Source organism: Aspergillus novofumigatus (assembly GCF_002847465.1).
Source record: "Aspergillus novofumigatus IBT 16806 chromosome Unknown P174scaffold_3, whole genome shotgun sequence".
Classification (NCBI taxonomy): domain Eukaryota; kingdom Fungi; phylum Ascomycota; class Eurotiomycetes; order Eurotiales; family Aspergillaceae; genus Aspergillus; species Aspergillus novofumigatus.
In genome coordinates this window covers 1860402-1876175 of record NW_020194276.1, presented here as the reverse complement: position 1 = coordinate 1876175, position 15774 = coordinate 1860402, and the positions used below count along the sequence as shown (strand labels likewise).

Below are 15774 nucleotides of genomic sequence, written 5' to 3'. Positions count from 1 at the left end.
GAGACTTTGAATTTTGATACAAGGGTTATATGTCTGTCTGGTATTAAGAAGCTCAAGAATCGCAGCCTTGGCCCAGATCGCGTGCCGTGGTTGGCAACGCGTATGCTTTTCTTGTCTTTGTTTTGATACTAGGCTGTGCTCGCTCCCTCGATCGGATCGATTGCGCTCATGTCACACTCTGATAGTGAATGATTTCTGCACGCTGGTGCATGATATTAATTTTTAATTACAGCCACGAACCATATCTGCGCCGACACATCCCTCAAGGGTTTCAGCCAGTCCGACAGCGATCATAAACAAACCAAAGCCGCTGCAGCTCCTACATACCGGTTGTTGACATCCGCCCCGCCGAACATTCCAATCCACGGAATAATCTTGCATGCCAAGTCACTCCCGAAGTCGGGACCGCTACGGCGGTCGCGACAGCGACCGGGAAGCACGGTATGACTACGACTATGTACGACGGCGCTACGCAACTGACGACAACGACGACGATTATGACGATGACGAACTTGAGCACGACCTTAACGAGCGCCGATACAGACGGGACGGGTACCGTCCCCCGCGTGAGTCGCGGACGCGCGGGTACTACGAGCGCGATGCGGAGGGGGCGGTTGACGAGGAATTGCTAGGTGATGAGCGCAGCCCGCACCCGCGAGCGAGCAGATCTTACGGCGATGACTATGATGCGCGACGAGGGGAAAGATCGCGGGCGAGGGAGGCTCCGAAAAGGGGCGAGCGGCATGAGCGGCATCGCGACAGGGACCGGGACGGTCAGAACAGGCGCAGGGCATATGAGGATGATGGGCGACATCGGACGAGAGACGGCCGTCGGGAGAGAGGCCGCGAGTCGGATGCTGAAGCGCGGAGATCTAGACGAAGGGAAGCGGGGCGTGATGCAGCGGCGAGGGAGCATCAGAGCAGTGATTCGACCAATAGTGCGTCGAATTTGCTGAGCGCGGATGCGTTGGCTAGGCTCGGGGCTCAATATGAGAAGGAGGAGCGTCGGAAACGCGAGAACGCGAAGGACGCCGCCAAAGCGGAGAGGAAACGTCAGAAGAAGCGAGCAGTCGTGGGAGAAGAAAGCCGCGCCTTGCGTGATCCGCCTGGCGAGTCACACAGAGATCGGACGAAGGCGAGGGTCGCATCTGGGGCATACCTTGAAGAAGGGCGAAGCCCCGAGATGCAAGTCCGCCATCGTGGAGGTGGTGGCCCAGCAATGGAAGCTAGATGGCGGAAAGAAGGTAGCTGGGGAGGCAGTATGGACGATGCAGGCGGCAGACGGCCATTCTGGAAGCGAAAGAGGTGGATTGGCTTGGGCGCTCTGATCCTGATCCTGGTCATTGTGATTCCCGTCGCCGTCGTCGTGTCCAAGAAACATGACAACAAGTCGGACCCGGCAGATCCACAAGGAACCTCTCCTGGTCAATCGAATCTGGACGGGTTGAGCCGTGACAGCATTCCAGTACGTTTGATCAAGCAGATATGCTCATTGGGTCCTCCACTGACGTTGTACTAGGCTTACGCTCAGGGAACATATCTGGACCCGTGGACATGGTATGACACGACTGACTTCAATGTCACGTTTACAAATGAGACGGTTGGTGGCCTTTCCATCATGGGTTTGAACTCAACCTGGGACGACTCGGCTAGACCAAACGACAATGTTCCCCCATTGAATGAACCATTCCCGTATGGGTCACAGCCAATCCGCGGCGTTAATCTGGGAGGCTGGCTGTCAATCGAACCGTTCATCGTTCCTTCATTGTTCGACTCTTACTCCTCGGTCGCAGGGATCATTGATGAATGGACACTGTCCAAGAGACTCGGCAGCTCCGCAGCAAGGACAATTGAGAAGCACTACGCTACATTCATCACTGAACAAGATTTTGCAGACATCCGAGATGCAGGTCTCGACCACGTCCGCATCCAATATTCCTACTGGGCGGTAGCAACGTACGACGACGACCCTTATGTTGCAAAGATTTCGTGGCGATATCTCCTCCGAGCAATCGAGTATTGCAGAAAATACGGGCTCCGAGTCAAGCTCGACCCGCACGGGATTCCTGGAAGTCAGAACGGGTGGAATCACAGCGGTCGCGAGGGTGCCATTGGCTGGCTCAATGGGACAGATGGCGAGCTCAACCGCAATCGGTCTCTCGCTGTTCACGACAGCGTGTCCAAATTCTTCGCGCAGGACCGATACAAGAATATCGTCACGATCTACGGGCTCGTGAATGAGCCACTGATGCTTTCGCTCTCAATCGAGGATGTCCTTGACTGGACGACCGAGGCCACGAAGCTCGTGCAGAAGAACGGCATCACGGCGTACGTCGCTTTGCACGATGGCTTCCTGAACCTGAGTAAATGGAAGAGCATGCTCAAGAACCGTCCCGACAAGATGTTACTGGATACGCACCAATACACCATTTTCAATACAGGGCAAATAGGCCTCAACCATACCGCGAAAGTCAACCTAATCTGCAACGACTGGTACAACATGATCAAAGAGATCAACTCTACAAGCACAGGGTCTGTCTTCCTTCAACGTTCTTCCTCGTCTTCTTAGCTCACCATACTGACCCTTGTCTATAGCTGGGGCCCAACGATCTGCGGCGAATGGTCCCAAGCCGATACAGACTGCGCCAAATACCTCAACAACGTCGGCCGCGGCACCCGTTGGGAAGGAACCTTCTCCCTCACAGACTCAACCCAATACTGCCCAACCGCCGACACTGGGCCCACTTGCAGCTGCGCCAACGCCAACGCAGACGTCAGTGAGTACTCGGCCGACTACAAGAAGTTTCTGCAGACATACGCAGAGGCACAGATGTCTGCGTTTGAGACCGGACAGGGCTGGTTCTACTGGACCTGGCGCACCGAGTCTGCGGCACAGTGGAGCTACAGGACCGCCTGGAAGAATGGCTTCATGCCAGCCAAGGCATATGCGCCATCGTTCAAGTGCGGAGATGCAGTGCCGGATTTTGGGGACTTGCCGGAGTACTATTGATCAGCTTGTAGTTTGAAAGATGGGTTTTGTGGTCTTGGTTTATGTTTTCTCTCCCTTGGGTCAAATCATCAGCATCTTGTCGGCGTTGTACATCTTGTTCATATAGCATGCACATATACATACATGCATAGATGGCGCATATAGTTGAAGTCGTTGTTATGTGATGGTCTACAACTCTTCTTACTGGACAATCTCGTTCTGAATGGTTAGCTCCATTAAATAGCATCTGTTATCTACCTTAATAGTGACCATCGTCTGAGTTTCCTACTCTGTATCTATGTTACCTCTATACTTTGCGGGGTATAAAACTCCCGCCTCTGTCTCATGCCGACATAACTCTCAATTCCACAGAAGGATTCTTAGCTCTCACCTCCCTTATCGAACCAGCCTCCCTTCTCCCACATGCCAGGCTTGTAGAGACTGTCCTCACGGACCGCTTCCTTATACACTCCATCCAGAAGATGAGCAACACGTTTGAAATCAACCGGTTTCATGATCCACCCGTCGAACCCCGCGTCGATATACGTCTGACGATCCTTCTCCACCAGAGATGCCGAGACAGCGAATATCGGAATCCGCTGAGGCCGACAAGTCGCTGGAACAGAAGTCGAAGAAGCTGTCAGCTCTTCATATTTCCGTATCATCTTGGTTGACCCCATGCCATCGACGATCGGCATCTGCTGGAGAGGTCAGCTCACGATTGATCGTTACCTACGAAGTTTTGTGAACTGACCTGTATATCCATCAGGACGGCGTCAAATGAGTGCGCATTGTCACGGAATGCAGAAGCACATTCCTTTCCATTCTCAGTCATATAGACGGTATGTCCCGATTTCCGTAGTCTTTTGCGTAAGATTGCGCTGTTTGTGGGATCGTCCTCGGCTACTAAGATGTGGAGGGTCTTTTTGAAATGGCCGTCAGAGGCAGTAGTTGCAGCCTCGTTGCGTGAGACATCGGACTGAGTTTGGGCTTTGGTTTGACTTGGCTCTGCTGTCCTTTCTGAGGACGCGGCCGCTGTTCCCTCGATTGGCTTCGTCCGTTCATCGGCTAAAGCTCTGGTAGATTGCTCAGCGGACCTTAGATGTCGTTGATGAGCTTGCCCGTCCTCCTCGGTAGACGGAGGTTTTGTCCTTATGTCAGGATGTATTATTGATTCTTCTTGCTTCGAGGCAGAGTCATGTTGAGCAAGACCCGCGGTGACTGTGTCGTCTGATGTATGGCTATCATGTTTTGTGGAATCTGCACACTCTGAGGATCCAGTATTCTTCCCTGCCCGAGCTCTGTCATCTTCGCTGGACTGACTTTCATCTTGCTTGGGAGGCACGTTTTGGCCGTCTTCAGTTTCACTTTGCCTCGCTTTTCCTTTGTCAACCGGCGACGCTCTGTCAGAATCAAGGTTCTCTTCATTGGACTCGTCGAAAGGTAAAGGGAACTGCATTTTGATCCTGAAGCAACTCCCCTGGCCTTCCTCTGATTTCCCGCTGAGTTGACCGTTCATATTGCGAACTATGCGAGCAACTAGGGCTAAGCCCAGCCCAAGTATGTTCCTCGAGCCGCTACTGTCGCTCGTTACGGCATTGTCGCAGCGTTGCGGACTTCGACTTCGTATATAATCTTTGTTCGAAACTTGCTCTAGTTCACAGAAAAGTGCTTCGATATCGTTCTGAGACATGCCAGTTCCCGTGTCGTGGATAGCTACTTCAACTCCAAGTCTCCCAGTCTCTGTGTAGTCAGGCAACAAGCATGATTCGACAGTCACGGTTCCCGACGAAGATGTATGTTGAACAGCATTGCTGATGAGGTTCGTGATGACCTGTCGTACTCGCCGTTGGTCTCCCAGCACAGGAGGAATGTCGGAATACTGTACAACATGAAGTTCAACACCCTTCTGCCTCGCTTCTTCACAGAAAATGCTCGAGGCTTCATGGATGGTCTCCACGAGATCAAAGTTCTCGTCTTTAATCAAGCTGATACCGTTCTCTGCGTTCGTGAGGTCCAAGAGATCGTTGATTATGTAAATGAGGGATTTTGAAGCGGAATGCGATCTGGAAAGACTCTCCCGAGTCTCTTGAGTGAGATCTCCATCCAATGCAATTTCAAGGTAGTTGATGATCGCGTTCAGCGGCGTCCGAAACTCGTGTGCGCAGTTTGCCAAAAGTAGTCGCATAAGCTGGGTGCTCTGCATTGTTGTTTCCTTTTGCTGCCATACCTCTTTCAGCATGGCCCTGTATATCAAGGACAGAAAGGAGCCCTTCTGTAAGTCTCCCGCATTCCATACATCAGTCTCACGATCGGCCACCTTCGCCTCTGAACCAAGGTCTGTCGGCTGTCCTTGACCCAGACATCGAGCATTGTTATCAGTCCGAGCACGAAACGTGTCCCCGCGTTGTGACGCCTTGAAGAAAACGATAAACTCTCGACAGTCCGTCGACAAGGGTACGTACAGCAGATTGGATAGATACTTGAAACCAGGGGTATAGTTGAGGTCCAGAAAATCTCGAGTCATGTCCGTTGAACACAAGACAGCACCGAGTTCCTTCAGTTTCAAGTATTCCACTAAAGCGAGCACTTCCTGCGCATCGTGGGGCTTTCCAAGGATTTTGGTTTCACCTAACATTAAGGATGCAGCATAATCCGCCTTGAACAAGGTCAGTAAGTCTTTCACCTGAAAGCTATCGCCTTTCTCATCTCCGTCGTTTGAAGAAGTGAAAGGACCCTGCATGTCGGCAGTCATCGTGTTCGAAAGACGTTCAATATTGCCTGAAAGTGTGTCGCTAACCAGCCAGAAGAACTTTCGTACTGGAGGGGTAACCGCATCTCTTCCTCGTACGACTGGCACATTATAAGCCCCCATGCACGTCCGAAGGCATTTATATTGATAGACATGCAAGCAAAGACCGGCATTCCGGTGACATGATCCACAAGGTACGGTGATCTCGCCAACAGGTAAGAGTGGTCTAGATCAAACTCGCTCGGCAAATTTTCAGCATCACGGTAAACCAGCTCAGTGTGTGACTGCCTATGACTGTACTCGAGACAAACTTTGTTGCCCAAATGAAACCTTCCCAAGTCTCTCGGAGAAAGCGGTTTTGGGAAATGCAGGTCTTCCGGGAAACTGGCAATAACGCGCGAGTCAACGGCATCGTTCATAGGAACCGCATTCCCGTCACGATCAAAATAAAAGACAGTCACTCGGCTGAAACCGGTCAATTCCCTAATGATGCCAATAAGATAGTTGAAAAGCATACTCAGGGAGGAGGCGTTCGCGGCCAGCTGGATAACAAGTGACAAGGCGCTCAACATATCCGCAGACTGGAAATTTCCTCTGATTCCTCTCAGCATGTTTTGCATCTCAGGAGGCATGCTCGGAGTGCTGTTCTTCTCATCCGATCTGTCGTCTGAGCTTGTGTTGTCATAGACTGCGTAGACCGATTTCGATGGCCCTGAGTTCCTCCAATAATCAAGAACGGCTCTCATCAATTCGAATTCACATACGATATGACCAGAGTTTGCCTTTGTGGCATGCATCGTACACCAAAGCCGCCTCGTTGTCCCGTAACCTTGACGGACATCGACTTCGTGGATATCTGGACCGTGCTGCTCGACATTATACCACTTGTCCCGGACAAGGTTAAAACGGCCAAGAAAGTCTTTTTTCTGATCATCCTTCACGATATCGCAGAAGCTCGGTAGTGCGAAAAGCTGGTCAGGTTTGTAGCCAAGAACTTCTTCGGTGTTCTTGCTCGCAACCTGGACGATGAGACTTCCTTTGGACTCTTGTAGCACTATAAGTGCACCAAGCCCATGAATGTGCTTGAAGTTTGGGTCATCTTCCATGTCTTGTATCCAGGTTGCTGCTCCCGTTTGGTCGATCCAGGATCCTGCTCCTACGAAGTACGAGTCCTGGGCCGCAGCAGAGGATGGCTCCATAAGTCCAGAGCCCCCCTGGGAAGACACATTCACATCCTCGGATGATATGTCGGAAATTTCTCTGGCTAAGTCAATTTCCAAGGGGGTTCGCTTCCTGCTTCCAGTAGTCACATTCAAAGAACTGCCATATGCTTCTACTGTGCTCTGAATCGAGGGTGCGTCCTTGCGGTCATCGGGCGATGGCGTAGCTGGCTGGCCGGGTGATTGCTTGCCAACAGTAAAATTTGAACGGAGACTTTCAGCCCAGGGGGAGTTTTGCTCTTCAGGGTTCTCCGCTGCCGGTGTTGGCGGAGCGGAGGAATCGACCGACACGACTGAGCTGATGGGAAAGATTCGCTCCGTTGATTCTGGACTAAGGTTCGGCAGTTTCAGGACAAATATTCCCGGCGTTGATGGAGAAGGTTCATCGTCGTTTGCAAAATTGAGAACTCGCAGTGGTTCAGGATTAGGACCGTGCTCGTCTGGGGTATTTCTGGGGTTCGCGGTTTCCGAGATCTCATTATTCTGTTGGTCCTCATCTTGTCGTTCTGCAGACGCAGAGGCTGGTTTCATTTCAATGCTCAAGATGGTATTCCGATGCTGTCAGCAGGGTGACAGTACTGGGTTTGACATGTGGGAGCTGGTAGGCTTGAAAAATTGTCTCTTCAGAATCGATGATAACAAGAATGTATCGGAAGACATATGGACATTTTCACTTACAGGTACAGTTGACTGCGTTGACCAGATCAGAATTCAACCGCGAATTCCGTGATTCTCCTCATGCAACCTGCTAACTTTACAGCAATCACCACAGTATCATGATACAGAGAGGAGATGCTGGGGAAAGCTTCATGGTCAAATAGATAGAGTCTTAAAGTTCACCGAGAGGAAATCACCCGACGTCGGTACCTCAACAATCGACTGTCTGTTGCCCCTGAAATCGCAAACCAATCGTTTCGCAGTTCCACTCTGAGTACTTGGTAAGTTGAGGACAGCCAGAGGAGCGCCCTTGGAAGGTTCATCTTCCGTCGGGTTCTCCCCCGGTTTGTCAAGACCAGCACCAACAAATCAACAAACAAACCACGGTCACGGCAAACCAGCTTTTCGCTCACGGCGACATTTCATCCGTTAGGTTTGGGCTCTGAAACTTGTTTGCATCCTCTTTGGAGTGGTATAACACACATAGACTAGGCATACATCGCGGTCGACCTGGCCATCATCTCTGCTCCACGTCATAAGCTCTCTCCTGCAGACAAGACAAAGGCGCCTTCAGTTATGAGAATGAGGGTCTGCTGGAGTCACATCAGGGCTGGTACGACTGAAAACTTCCTTGTGAAGGAAACCATGGGACGAGGATTCAAAACGCTGGATAGAGTCACACTACAGAGCACAGGTGACTTGGTTACAATGTAGCAAGCGGCCGTTCTGGACTCCATTGTGTTCTGTCCTTGAATCATACGTATGCAAAACACTGGTCCTGTCTGCAACCTCCATTTCGCGTAACAGAGACCAGATCCAGATGCGTGTTGTCCTCGCCCAGATGAAAGCTGCTTCGGTCCCGTCGATATACTCATCAAGCACTGTATAGATTTGAGTGATCTGCATAAAGTACATGAATTAGTAAGACTACTATCCTCGGGGCTCATTTCCGTGACTGACCTTCGCCTTCGTCAAGACGAGACAGCCACACGTTTGAAGCTATGGCTTGTTATTTGTGGATAAGCTTCCCGTTGCAATTGTCTAGAACGTTCAGAAGGGGAAGAACCAATCCTCGACGGCAGGCTCTGATTATATCACTCAAACCGGAAGCTTAGTATCTGCGAGTGGAGACACGTCTCAGTCCGTTGATGCACTCACCGTGTTGACCTCGCTCTGCCACAGGCAATCTGAGCATGGATGTACGGTATGCTCCTCCAGAAGTTTCGGGGACACCGAGTGGGACCATGGTCTGTATCAACAGTGCCCACAGAATTTAGACCCCTCCAGAAGTTCCCTGAACAGATATCTGACGCTACGGTCGAGACTCAGGCACTATAAATCCGAAACTTCGATGTTTCAGGAACATTAGAGCAAACCCTCTCATACTGTTTGGATTTCAAGGGTATGGTTGCGGATGAACATACATGAAGCTCTGAGCTCAGCATTAACATAACATCAAATAGATAAACAAGGGGAATCGTTACAATTGAAATCAAGGTGCACATGTCTCTCGCCTCTAACTCCACAGAAGAAGGACAAATGGAACATGAGAAATCGTAGCAAACTCATAAAAAGAACCAACGACAGGAAGACCCCCGTGTCTCTCTTGCATCAGCGGGTTTCCCACGCATTTGATCTACGAGCGATTGAATGCGAAACGTGATCCCCAACCCCTGGTCTTCTTCTCGTTGCCTTGGGATTGTTTGCCGGCAGTGATCTGGACAGAGCAGTTGCTCGAGTTCGAAGTCTTGAACCCTTTCTCCAGGTCATTGAGTCTCTGGCTCCTTGTTTCATTCTGGTCTTCTTTCGTCTGGGTTCTTCTGAGCTGCTCAGGGACCTTCGGGAATCTGGGAGTCAAGGGCGTCTTGATCGCTTGGACGACTTGTCGTGCAGAACGACGAATAGTCTCTCGCATCGCCCATTGGCGCTTTTTGGCGACGAAGAAAAGAGCTGTTGAGGATACTGCACGATGAAAATACATCAGTACTTGTAGCGGAGAGAGCAACTCGGGATAGGAAAGGGGAACAAACATCCAATGACCACAACCACACCAACAATGGTACAGAGAGCGATCATTCCTTTTGATGAGACGCCCACTGAATCTGACGATGGACCCGATGCTCCGGCTTCATTTTGAACGTCCGTGTAGTCCTGCGCTGCGGAGCGTGCCAAAAAAAGAGTGAAGACAGCGCAATAGTAGAGGATCATAGGTCTATACATCGCAATAGGATGCTCATTGGCGAGTTCTCTCTCCTAACACTGTATCTTATGTGCTATTCAAAAGTCTGTTAGACGGTTGTAGAATTTCACCACGGAAGAGGTAATCGCAAATAAACAGGCGCTGGAGGAAAGACAAGCCCGGGGTCTATAGTACTATTATACACTCTCAGGCATGGCACAGCCCTCAAGGGGTCTGAGGATTGTGAAGAAACTGCTGCGTCAAGGCTGCATATTGAATGGTGATAGGCTCGAAGACGATTATCTCGGCCCATGTACACACCAGATTCTGCATCTTCAGGGAACGTGCACTATTTTCAGAGTTCGGTGACAAGACCCCATCGACGAATCATTCGAGCGGGACGTTCATCACAGTGTGATATAGGCGCTGTTTCTCTGTGATTGACGCTCAGGGTGCGACGGCTCGTTTTGCCATTTTAATCCAGCAGCCAATGGTAGCTAAGCGCTGGCCGCCGGGATCTGAAGAATCCATAAGGGTCATCTTTATGTCCTAATTTAAATCTTGTGTGTGCCGTACAAGATCAAGAAATACCGAAGCCTTTCTGCCTAAGGGATTTCATGTTGTGTAAAAGAAAGACGATGTTTGCTTCCGTCGGGTGCTGTGTTGATGTGATTTCGAATCCGACTGCGCTACTGTGGGAATATACACACCGCAACACTCGCTAAGTACCACTTCATGCTTCGTTTCAGTGTTTAATGGACATATAGGCTCCTTAATGGCAGTTTTAATCTATAGTCACCGGAATATACTTATTGATCCAAATATGTTCAAACATAATTAGACGGATTTCTGCGGCCAGCTAAATAACTCTGAAGCGTGTTACGGTTCTCTTCTTAACGCTTTTCAGTCTTCCTTTGCATATCTTTCCATCATGTTTTCTTCCGAATACTGAGTCTAGGTCCTTTTGTGTAGCTATTGTGACCTCTTTATGCCGTATACATGAGTGACGATACATTCCAAGGTACCCTCTTGCCTCTACCTAAAACCGAGGAACTCCGACACATAACATGGCTAGAAGGGACGCAAACCATACTATGAGACGTTGGTCTTGTACAGAAGCTTCTATATAAATTTGCTTCTGTATAGTTTCCAGGATCATCCTCCATAAAAGGCATCAGTATGATTCTGGGGCCCTAAGGGGGTACAGTATTGGGATTTTGATGCCTTATGAGACAAAGACGTGGTACTTCCCAAAATGGAAGCTACCACTTGATGAAGAAGTTTCTTCTGTCGAGGGAGCTGGCGGTCCTGACTCTACCTTTTCATCTCGAAAAGGATTCTTTCCATTCAGTCCCTTGGTATGTCTGTCAACGTCTCCCTTGCTCATCTTCACTTCAGGCTTGCACAAGAACTATCCTAAAACTTGAGATATCCACGGCGGTTCTTCCCTGAGTAGGACGCCAATGTGCGTGCCATACATTTCAAGAAGTCAAAGTTCATTGCTGAGTTGAGCATCCAAGACGACAACGACATGGAAAATCAAAACATTGGCCCTTCTTCACCTGGTAACTCTCTATCCATATCTGAATTTGAGCGTGACGGCCTTGTAACTCAATATGAGGGCGACGAAGATCTAATGCTTCTCCACATGGAACAAAATGCCAATGAGCCAATCTCACCAAATCTGGAGGCGGTTATGGAGAAAGATAAGGGGTTAGGTCGACCGCAAGAAGCTCGTCCCGCTCCACTGCTTCTTGAACGGCCCCAAAGCTCTGGACTCGATGTCGCCGGATTCTCCTTCGGAAAACCTGGTCCACGTGGAAGGCCACTTCTACTACAATCGTTGACAAAGAGGCCATGCTCGGTGCCCAGGAATCCTTCCTTGGAACAAACTAATAGGCGTGGAATGGCCGATGAAACCAGACATCAAGACCAAGTAAAGTTGGTTCCTCCAATGCTGGTACTTTTCACATATGCTGATTGTCCTTCATTGTCCTTCAAGTTCTATCTCTCATGCGTCGGAAAAGGACTGCACGATGTACGAAATGATCCGAACTAACTTATCCCTCTCGAGCGCGACGAGGTCCTGCTCTCCAGCAACACACAAACGCCAGGAGTCGGAGATTGCAGAAAATCGTTGTAACAGCGCCGAAAGCGATGCTTGCAGAAACACTTCAACGGATCGACAACAAAGCCAGAGAGCACAAGATGGTGGTTCGCAAACAGAGGGCGGTATTCAACGCATCGTCGCGAATGCAGGAAATCCAGGTGGGTAAAGCCTGAAAGAAGTCCTGTGTAGGAGGCCTAACTTCATAGACGATAACACCACCTCCGTGGCTCCCCAACCGAGTGTAAGTCCCCTCCAACGTTTTCTCCAGAGTTATTGACGGGTTCTAAGGCTGAACACCATGGTGGACGTTCGCTAAAGCAGCACAATGAAAAACAGGAAAGGGCGGCTGCTATGCAGCAAAATCCCAACCGCCAGGATGAGGTTGTGAACAGAGAGGGAATGCCTAATATGCACACACTGGGGCCCACGACTGATCATTTCAGGATCTCGAAGCGACGTCCCACAAACACGAAAAATGTGCCCAGTGCGAAACGAACTATGACACTGGCTTCGGACAACGGAAGCTCGCAATTGTCAGAGGAAGATCTGTTCCAGCTTCTAATCAATCGGATGAGAGTTCGAGAAGAAAATGAAAGCGCTGCATCGAATTTACAAGAGCGAATGGAAGCCGACATGTCTGAACTGGCGGAGGAAAACAAGAGTCTGAAGAATCAGCTCGAGACCCTTGACAATCAATTTCAGCGTAGCAAGTGTCAATCAAAGACATACAGAGCCCAGATAGAGAACTGGAAAGCAAAGCTAGCGAAGTTCAAGGGTATTCTCAACGAGCTTGGGGCTGAGTATCGAAACCTTCGCAATGAGAACCTCCGACTCAAAGACTCAAAAGCAACTCTGGAGAATGAAAGAACCGAAATCGAGTCTGGCATTGAAGATGCTAGGCGTCAGATTTCTCAGGCAGCGGTTCTCGTCGGGGAAAAAAGAACTCAACTCGCAGAGTCCGAGAAAAAGCTTGAAGCGATGACGCTGGCCTTGAAAAATGCAGAAGAAAAGACAGCATTTGTTCAAGCCCAGTTGGCAGAAGAAAGGAGAAGGTCATCAATTCTTGAGTCGTACATTCACAATAATTCGAGATTTCAAACAAAGCAGCTTGCGGTAATCCGGACTGAACAGCAGGAGATGCTCAGCAAGCTCAACTCTGCGTTTGACATACTGGGTCAGAGTGTGAATGCTTCTCAAGCAGCAACTCAAACCACATTGGAATTGACACTCGAGAAGGGCTTTTCACTTCTCAAAGAACTGAGCGAACAGCTCTCAAGGGACAGAGTGCATATCCACCAATGCAACGACATCGTCCACGAGATCTTCTCAAGGTATGATCTGAGACAACGTACCGAGGAAATGGAATTTTGACTTGCTGCTGTCAGTGTGAATAAGTTTGATTTCAAGCTAAATGAGGGTCTCGAAAGAAACTTCGCGCTCAACGAGAATTTGGCACATAATGTTAGGGAGCAGCTGAAGCTCTTCGAAAACGATAATGGCTGTCATATGGCGCTTCTCAAGCAGCTCGGGATCAACGAAGAACAGTACAACGCCGTGCGCGAAAGGTTGCAAGCTCTCGAACCAAGCATGCATAGCATCAACTCCTCTCTCACGACGCTCAATGAGAAGGAGATTGATCTTACCCAGCATATTACGCATCTAGAAAAGAGTATCTTTGAGGCGCAGAACCTGGCTCCAACAACAGATGTCTGTGGTCTGTCCATGGAGAATGCCGCACTCAAAGATCAAATCGAGCAGATTAGAATCAAAGCGAGTTCGGCTGAAGAGAATGCTAAGGCAAAGGAGCTCGAAACCGAGGAAGCAAAGCGTGCCATTCTGGATGTAACAGCAAAGATGGAGGAAGAGATGAAACGAGCACAGGATTTCGAGGCTGAAGTCGTCAACCTGCGACAGAAGACGATATCTATCGAGACGAAAATTCGGGAGGAATTGAACAGAGCGAGCGTCATTGCCAGAGATCAGGCCAAGGCAAGGTCAGAGCAACAAATCCATAAACTGCTGCGAGAGAAAGCAGAAGCGGAAAAAGATATGGCCACGATCAGGGAGTCGCTGGCTGAGGTTCAAGCGTCAATGGTAATCAACATAGAGTCTTACGAGGGCAGTTCCACTAATGGTTTGCAGGCTGAAATGGAGCATGCAGCGAAGAAGCAAAGAGATGAATTGGAATCGATGGTGGGTAAATCCTTTTTGAAGATAACCCAGTCAAAATTGCTGATTCCTGTAGGTCCTGGAAAGAGAACAGCAAATCCGGAAATTAGAGGACTCCCGTACCCAGGAAGCAGCTCGGATGAGTGAACAGGAAGCGGAACTTGAACTACTGCGAAAGTCAGAGGCTGCTGCTCTGGCTCAACAGAAGACAATCTCCCAGCAGCTCGGTGAAGTCCAAGGAAGAATCGTCGAACTCAATGATAGGCTGTCCACGAAAGACATTGGATTCGAAAATCTGCAGAAGAAGCTTGACGCATGTCAAATGGACCTACTTGGAAAAGAAAAGGAACTCACACAGGTGAAGGAAAAGCTATGCGCTGCCGAATCGGCGAGGTCAAATCTGGAAACCGGTAAAGCGAAAGCGAAATCCGAAATACATGCTCTCCTCAAAAGGCTTCAGGACTCCGAGCGTTGGATGAAAAATATCAAAGAGGCCATCGCTCGACCAGATGATCCTTCATTAGGAGGATCATTCCTGGGTACTTGGGACAAACTGAGGGACTATCTGAGCTCGACAGATATTGACAACCCATGTGCCGATTCACAAGGAACTACTGTCCTTGCAGCTCCTAACGACGCGAATGCGAGTATAAGTCCCTCTGTGGCCTTGACACCGAGCAGGATCTGTGAAAGTCCTATTCAGGGCTTTGTTCAGATGACAGAGGTGATATATCGGACACAGAGCTTTCAAGGAGGCGGGCTGTCTTCCCCAGTACAAACTAATTCGAGAGCTGGAAACATTGACTCCGTTAGTCACTGTGAAAAGCCGGAATCATCAACTGATATTGTACCATTCTCGAGTATTCGACGGCAGCTATCACCGGCATCGAGCTCATCTCTGAGTCCTGAACCTAGCGATCTTGCAGGGATGCTTGACCTCACCCCGAAGAACAAGTCAGCGCAGGGCAATACGGTGGTGGAAACGCCAAAACAACAGAATGAGAAGGGAAATGCAGCTACATCGCACAAAGATGACGGTTTGGACCTCGGAATGATAGGTGAACACTCGCGGAACTCACCGCACCAGCCGCTGAAACCGAACTCCTTGGCGACGGAAACGGCTGGTGGCCATAAGAATGCAAGGGAGGATCAGGAAAAGCAGAAAACCGTCACTTTCGAGGCAGAAAAAAAGGTAAACAGGATTGAGAAGCGGAAGTTCTCAGGGACCGTGGACAACACTGCTGAGGAGAGCGCTTCCGAGAATCGGCTTATCAAAAAACTAGAACGCACCACGAAACGCACTTACAGTAAATTTCAGCGCTCTCCTTCGTCGAAGGGGGTCCCCAAATTTACAAACGAGCCCAATGCTTCTCCAGCTAGCGAACGGTCGAATCGTGATACGCATACGGAGAATCAATACACGAGCAATGATAAGAGAGCCCGAGTGTCTGTGGCCTCGTCAAATTCCAAGCCTAGAGGGCAAGCGCAAGGGACTGCCAACTACTTGGAGCGCAGAACAAGCCCTGCTAGCTTAGCGTCTGGAAGCAGTAGACAATCATCAGCGATTGAAAATAATCCGAAAAACAAGAGGTGGACGACGCGAGGCGCAAGGCGCGGAGGCCGGAGATTACGCAGTAAGCGCTATCCTCCTTGCAAAGAAGCTATAGCTGCTAATGGACACAGGTGACCGCTACAACG

General features: G+C 49.7%; 5 protein-coding genes across 5 annotated transcripts; 3 read left to right on the top strand and 2 right to left on the bottom strand.

Annotated features, from left to right (window-relative positions):
- Positions 1–379: 379 nt before the first annotated feature.
- Positions 380–3010, top strand: exg2 (putative exo-beta-1,3-glucanase; the record flags this gene model as incomplete). The annotated part of the gene is made up of 3 exons (XM_024824782.1): positions 380–1465; positions 1520–2532; positions 2596–3010. 3 exons carry the CDS (start codon positions 380–382, stop codon positions 3008–3010), a joined length of 2514 nt encoding a protein of 837 aa, XP_024684040.1.
- A 319-nt stretch (positions 3011–3329) lies between these two features.
- P174DRAFT_449857 (putative sensor histidine kinase/response regulator) lies at positions 3330–7492 on the bottom strand (the record flags this gene model as incomplete). Its single annotated transcript, XM_024828887.1, has 3 exons — positions 3330–3690; positions 3744–5809; positions 5869–7492. 3 exons carry the CDS (start codon positions 7490–7492, stop codon positions 3370–3372), a joined length of 4011 nt encoding a protein of 1336 aa, XP_024684039.1. The 3' UTR covers positions 3330–3369.
- A 1466-nt stretch (positions 7493–8958) lies between these two features.
- P174DRAFT_440020 (uncharacterized protein) lies at positions 8959–10142 on the bottom strand. The gene is made up of 2 exons (XM_024826949.1): positions 9649–10142; positions 8959–9580 (listed from the first exon to the last, which is right to left on the bottom strand). Exons 1-2 carry the CDS (start codon positions 9836–9838, stop codon positions 9255–9257), a joined length of 516 nt encoding a protein of 171 aa, XP_024684038.1. The 5' UTR covers positions 9839–10142; the 3' UTR covers positions 8959–9254.
- Positions 10143–11276: 1134 nt separating this feature from the next.
- On the top strand, positions 11277–12075 carry P174DRAFT_132514 (uncharacterized protein). The gene has a single exon (XM_024821108.1). It carries the CDS (start codon positions 11329–11331, stop codon positions 11854–11856), a length of 528 nt encoding a protein of 175 aa, XP_024684037.1. The 5' UTR covers positions 11277–11328; the 3' UTR covers positions 11857–12075.
- Positions 12076–12258: 183 nt separating this feature from the next.
- On the top strand, positions 12259–15763 carry P174DRAFT_511193 (uncharacterized protein; the record flags this gene model as incomplete). Its single annotated transcript, XM_024831766.1, has 3 exons — positions 12259–13238; positions 13293–14100; positions 14153–15763. The coding sequence occupies 3 exons, from the start codon at positions 12259–12261 to the stop codon at positions 15761–15763; spliced, it is 3399 nt and encodes a 1132-aa protein (XP_024684036.1).
- Between the last annotated feature and the right edge of the window lie 11 nt (positions 15764–15774).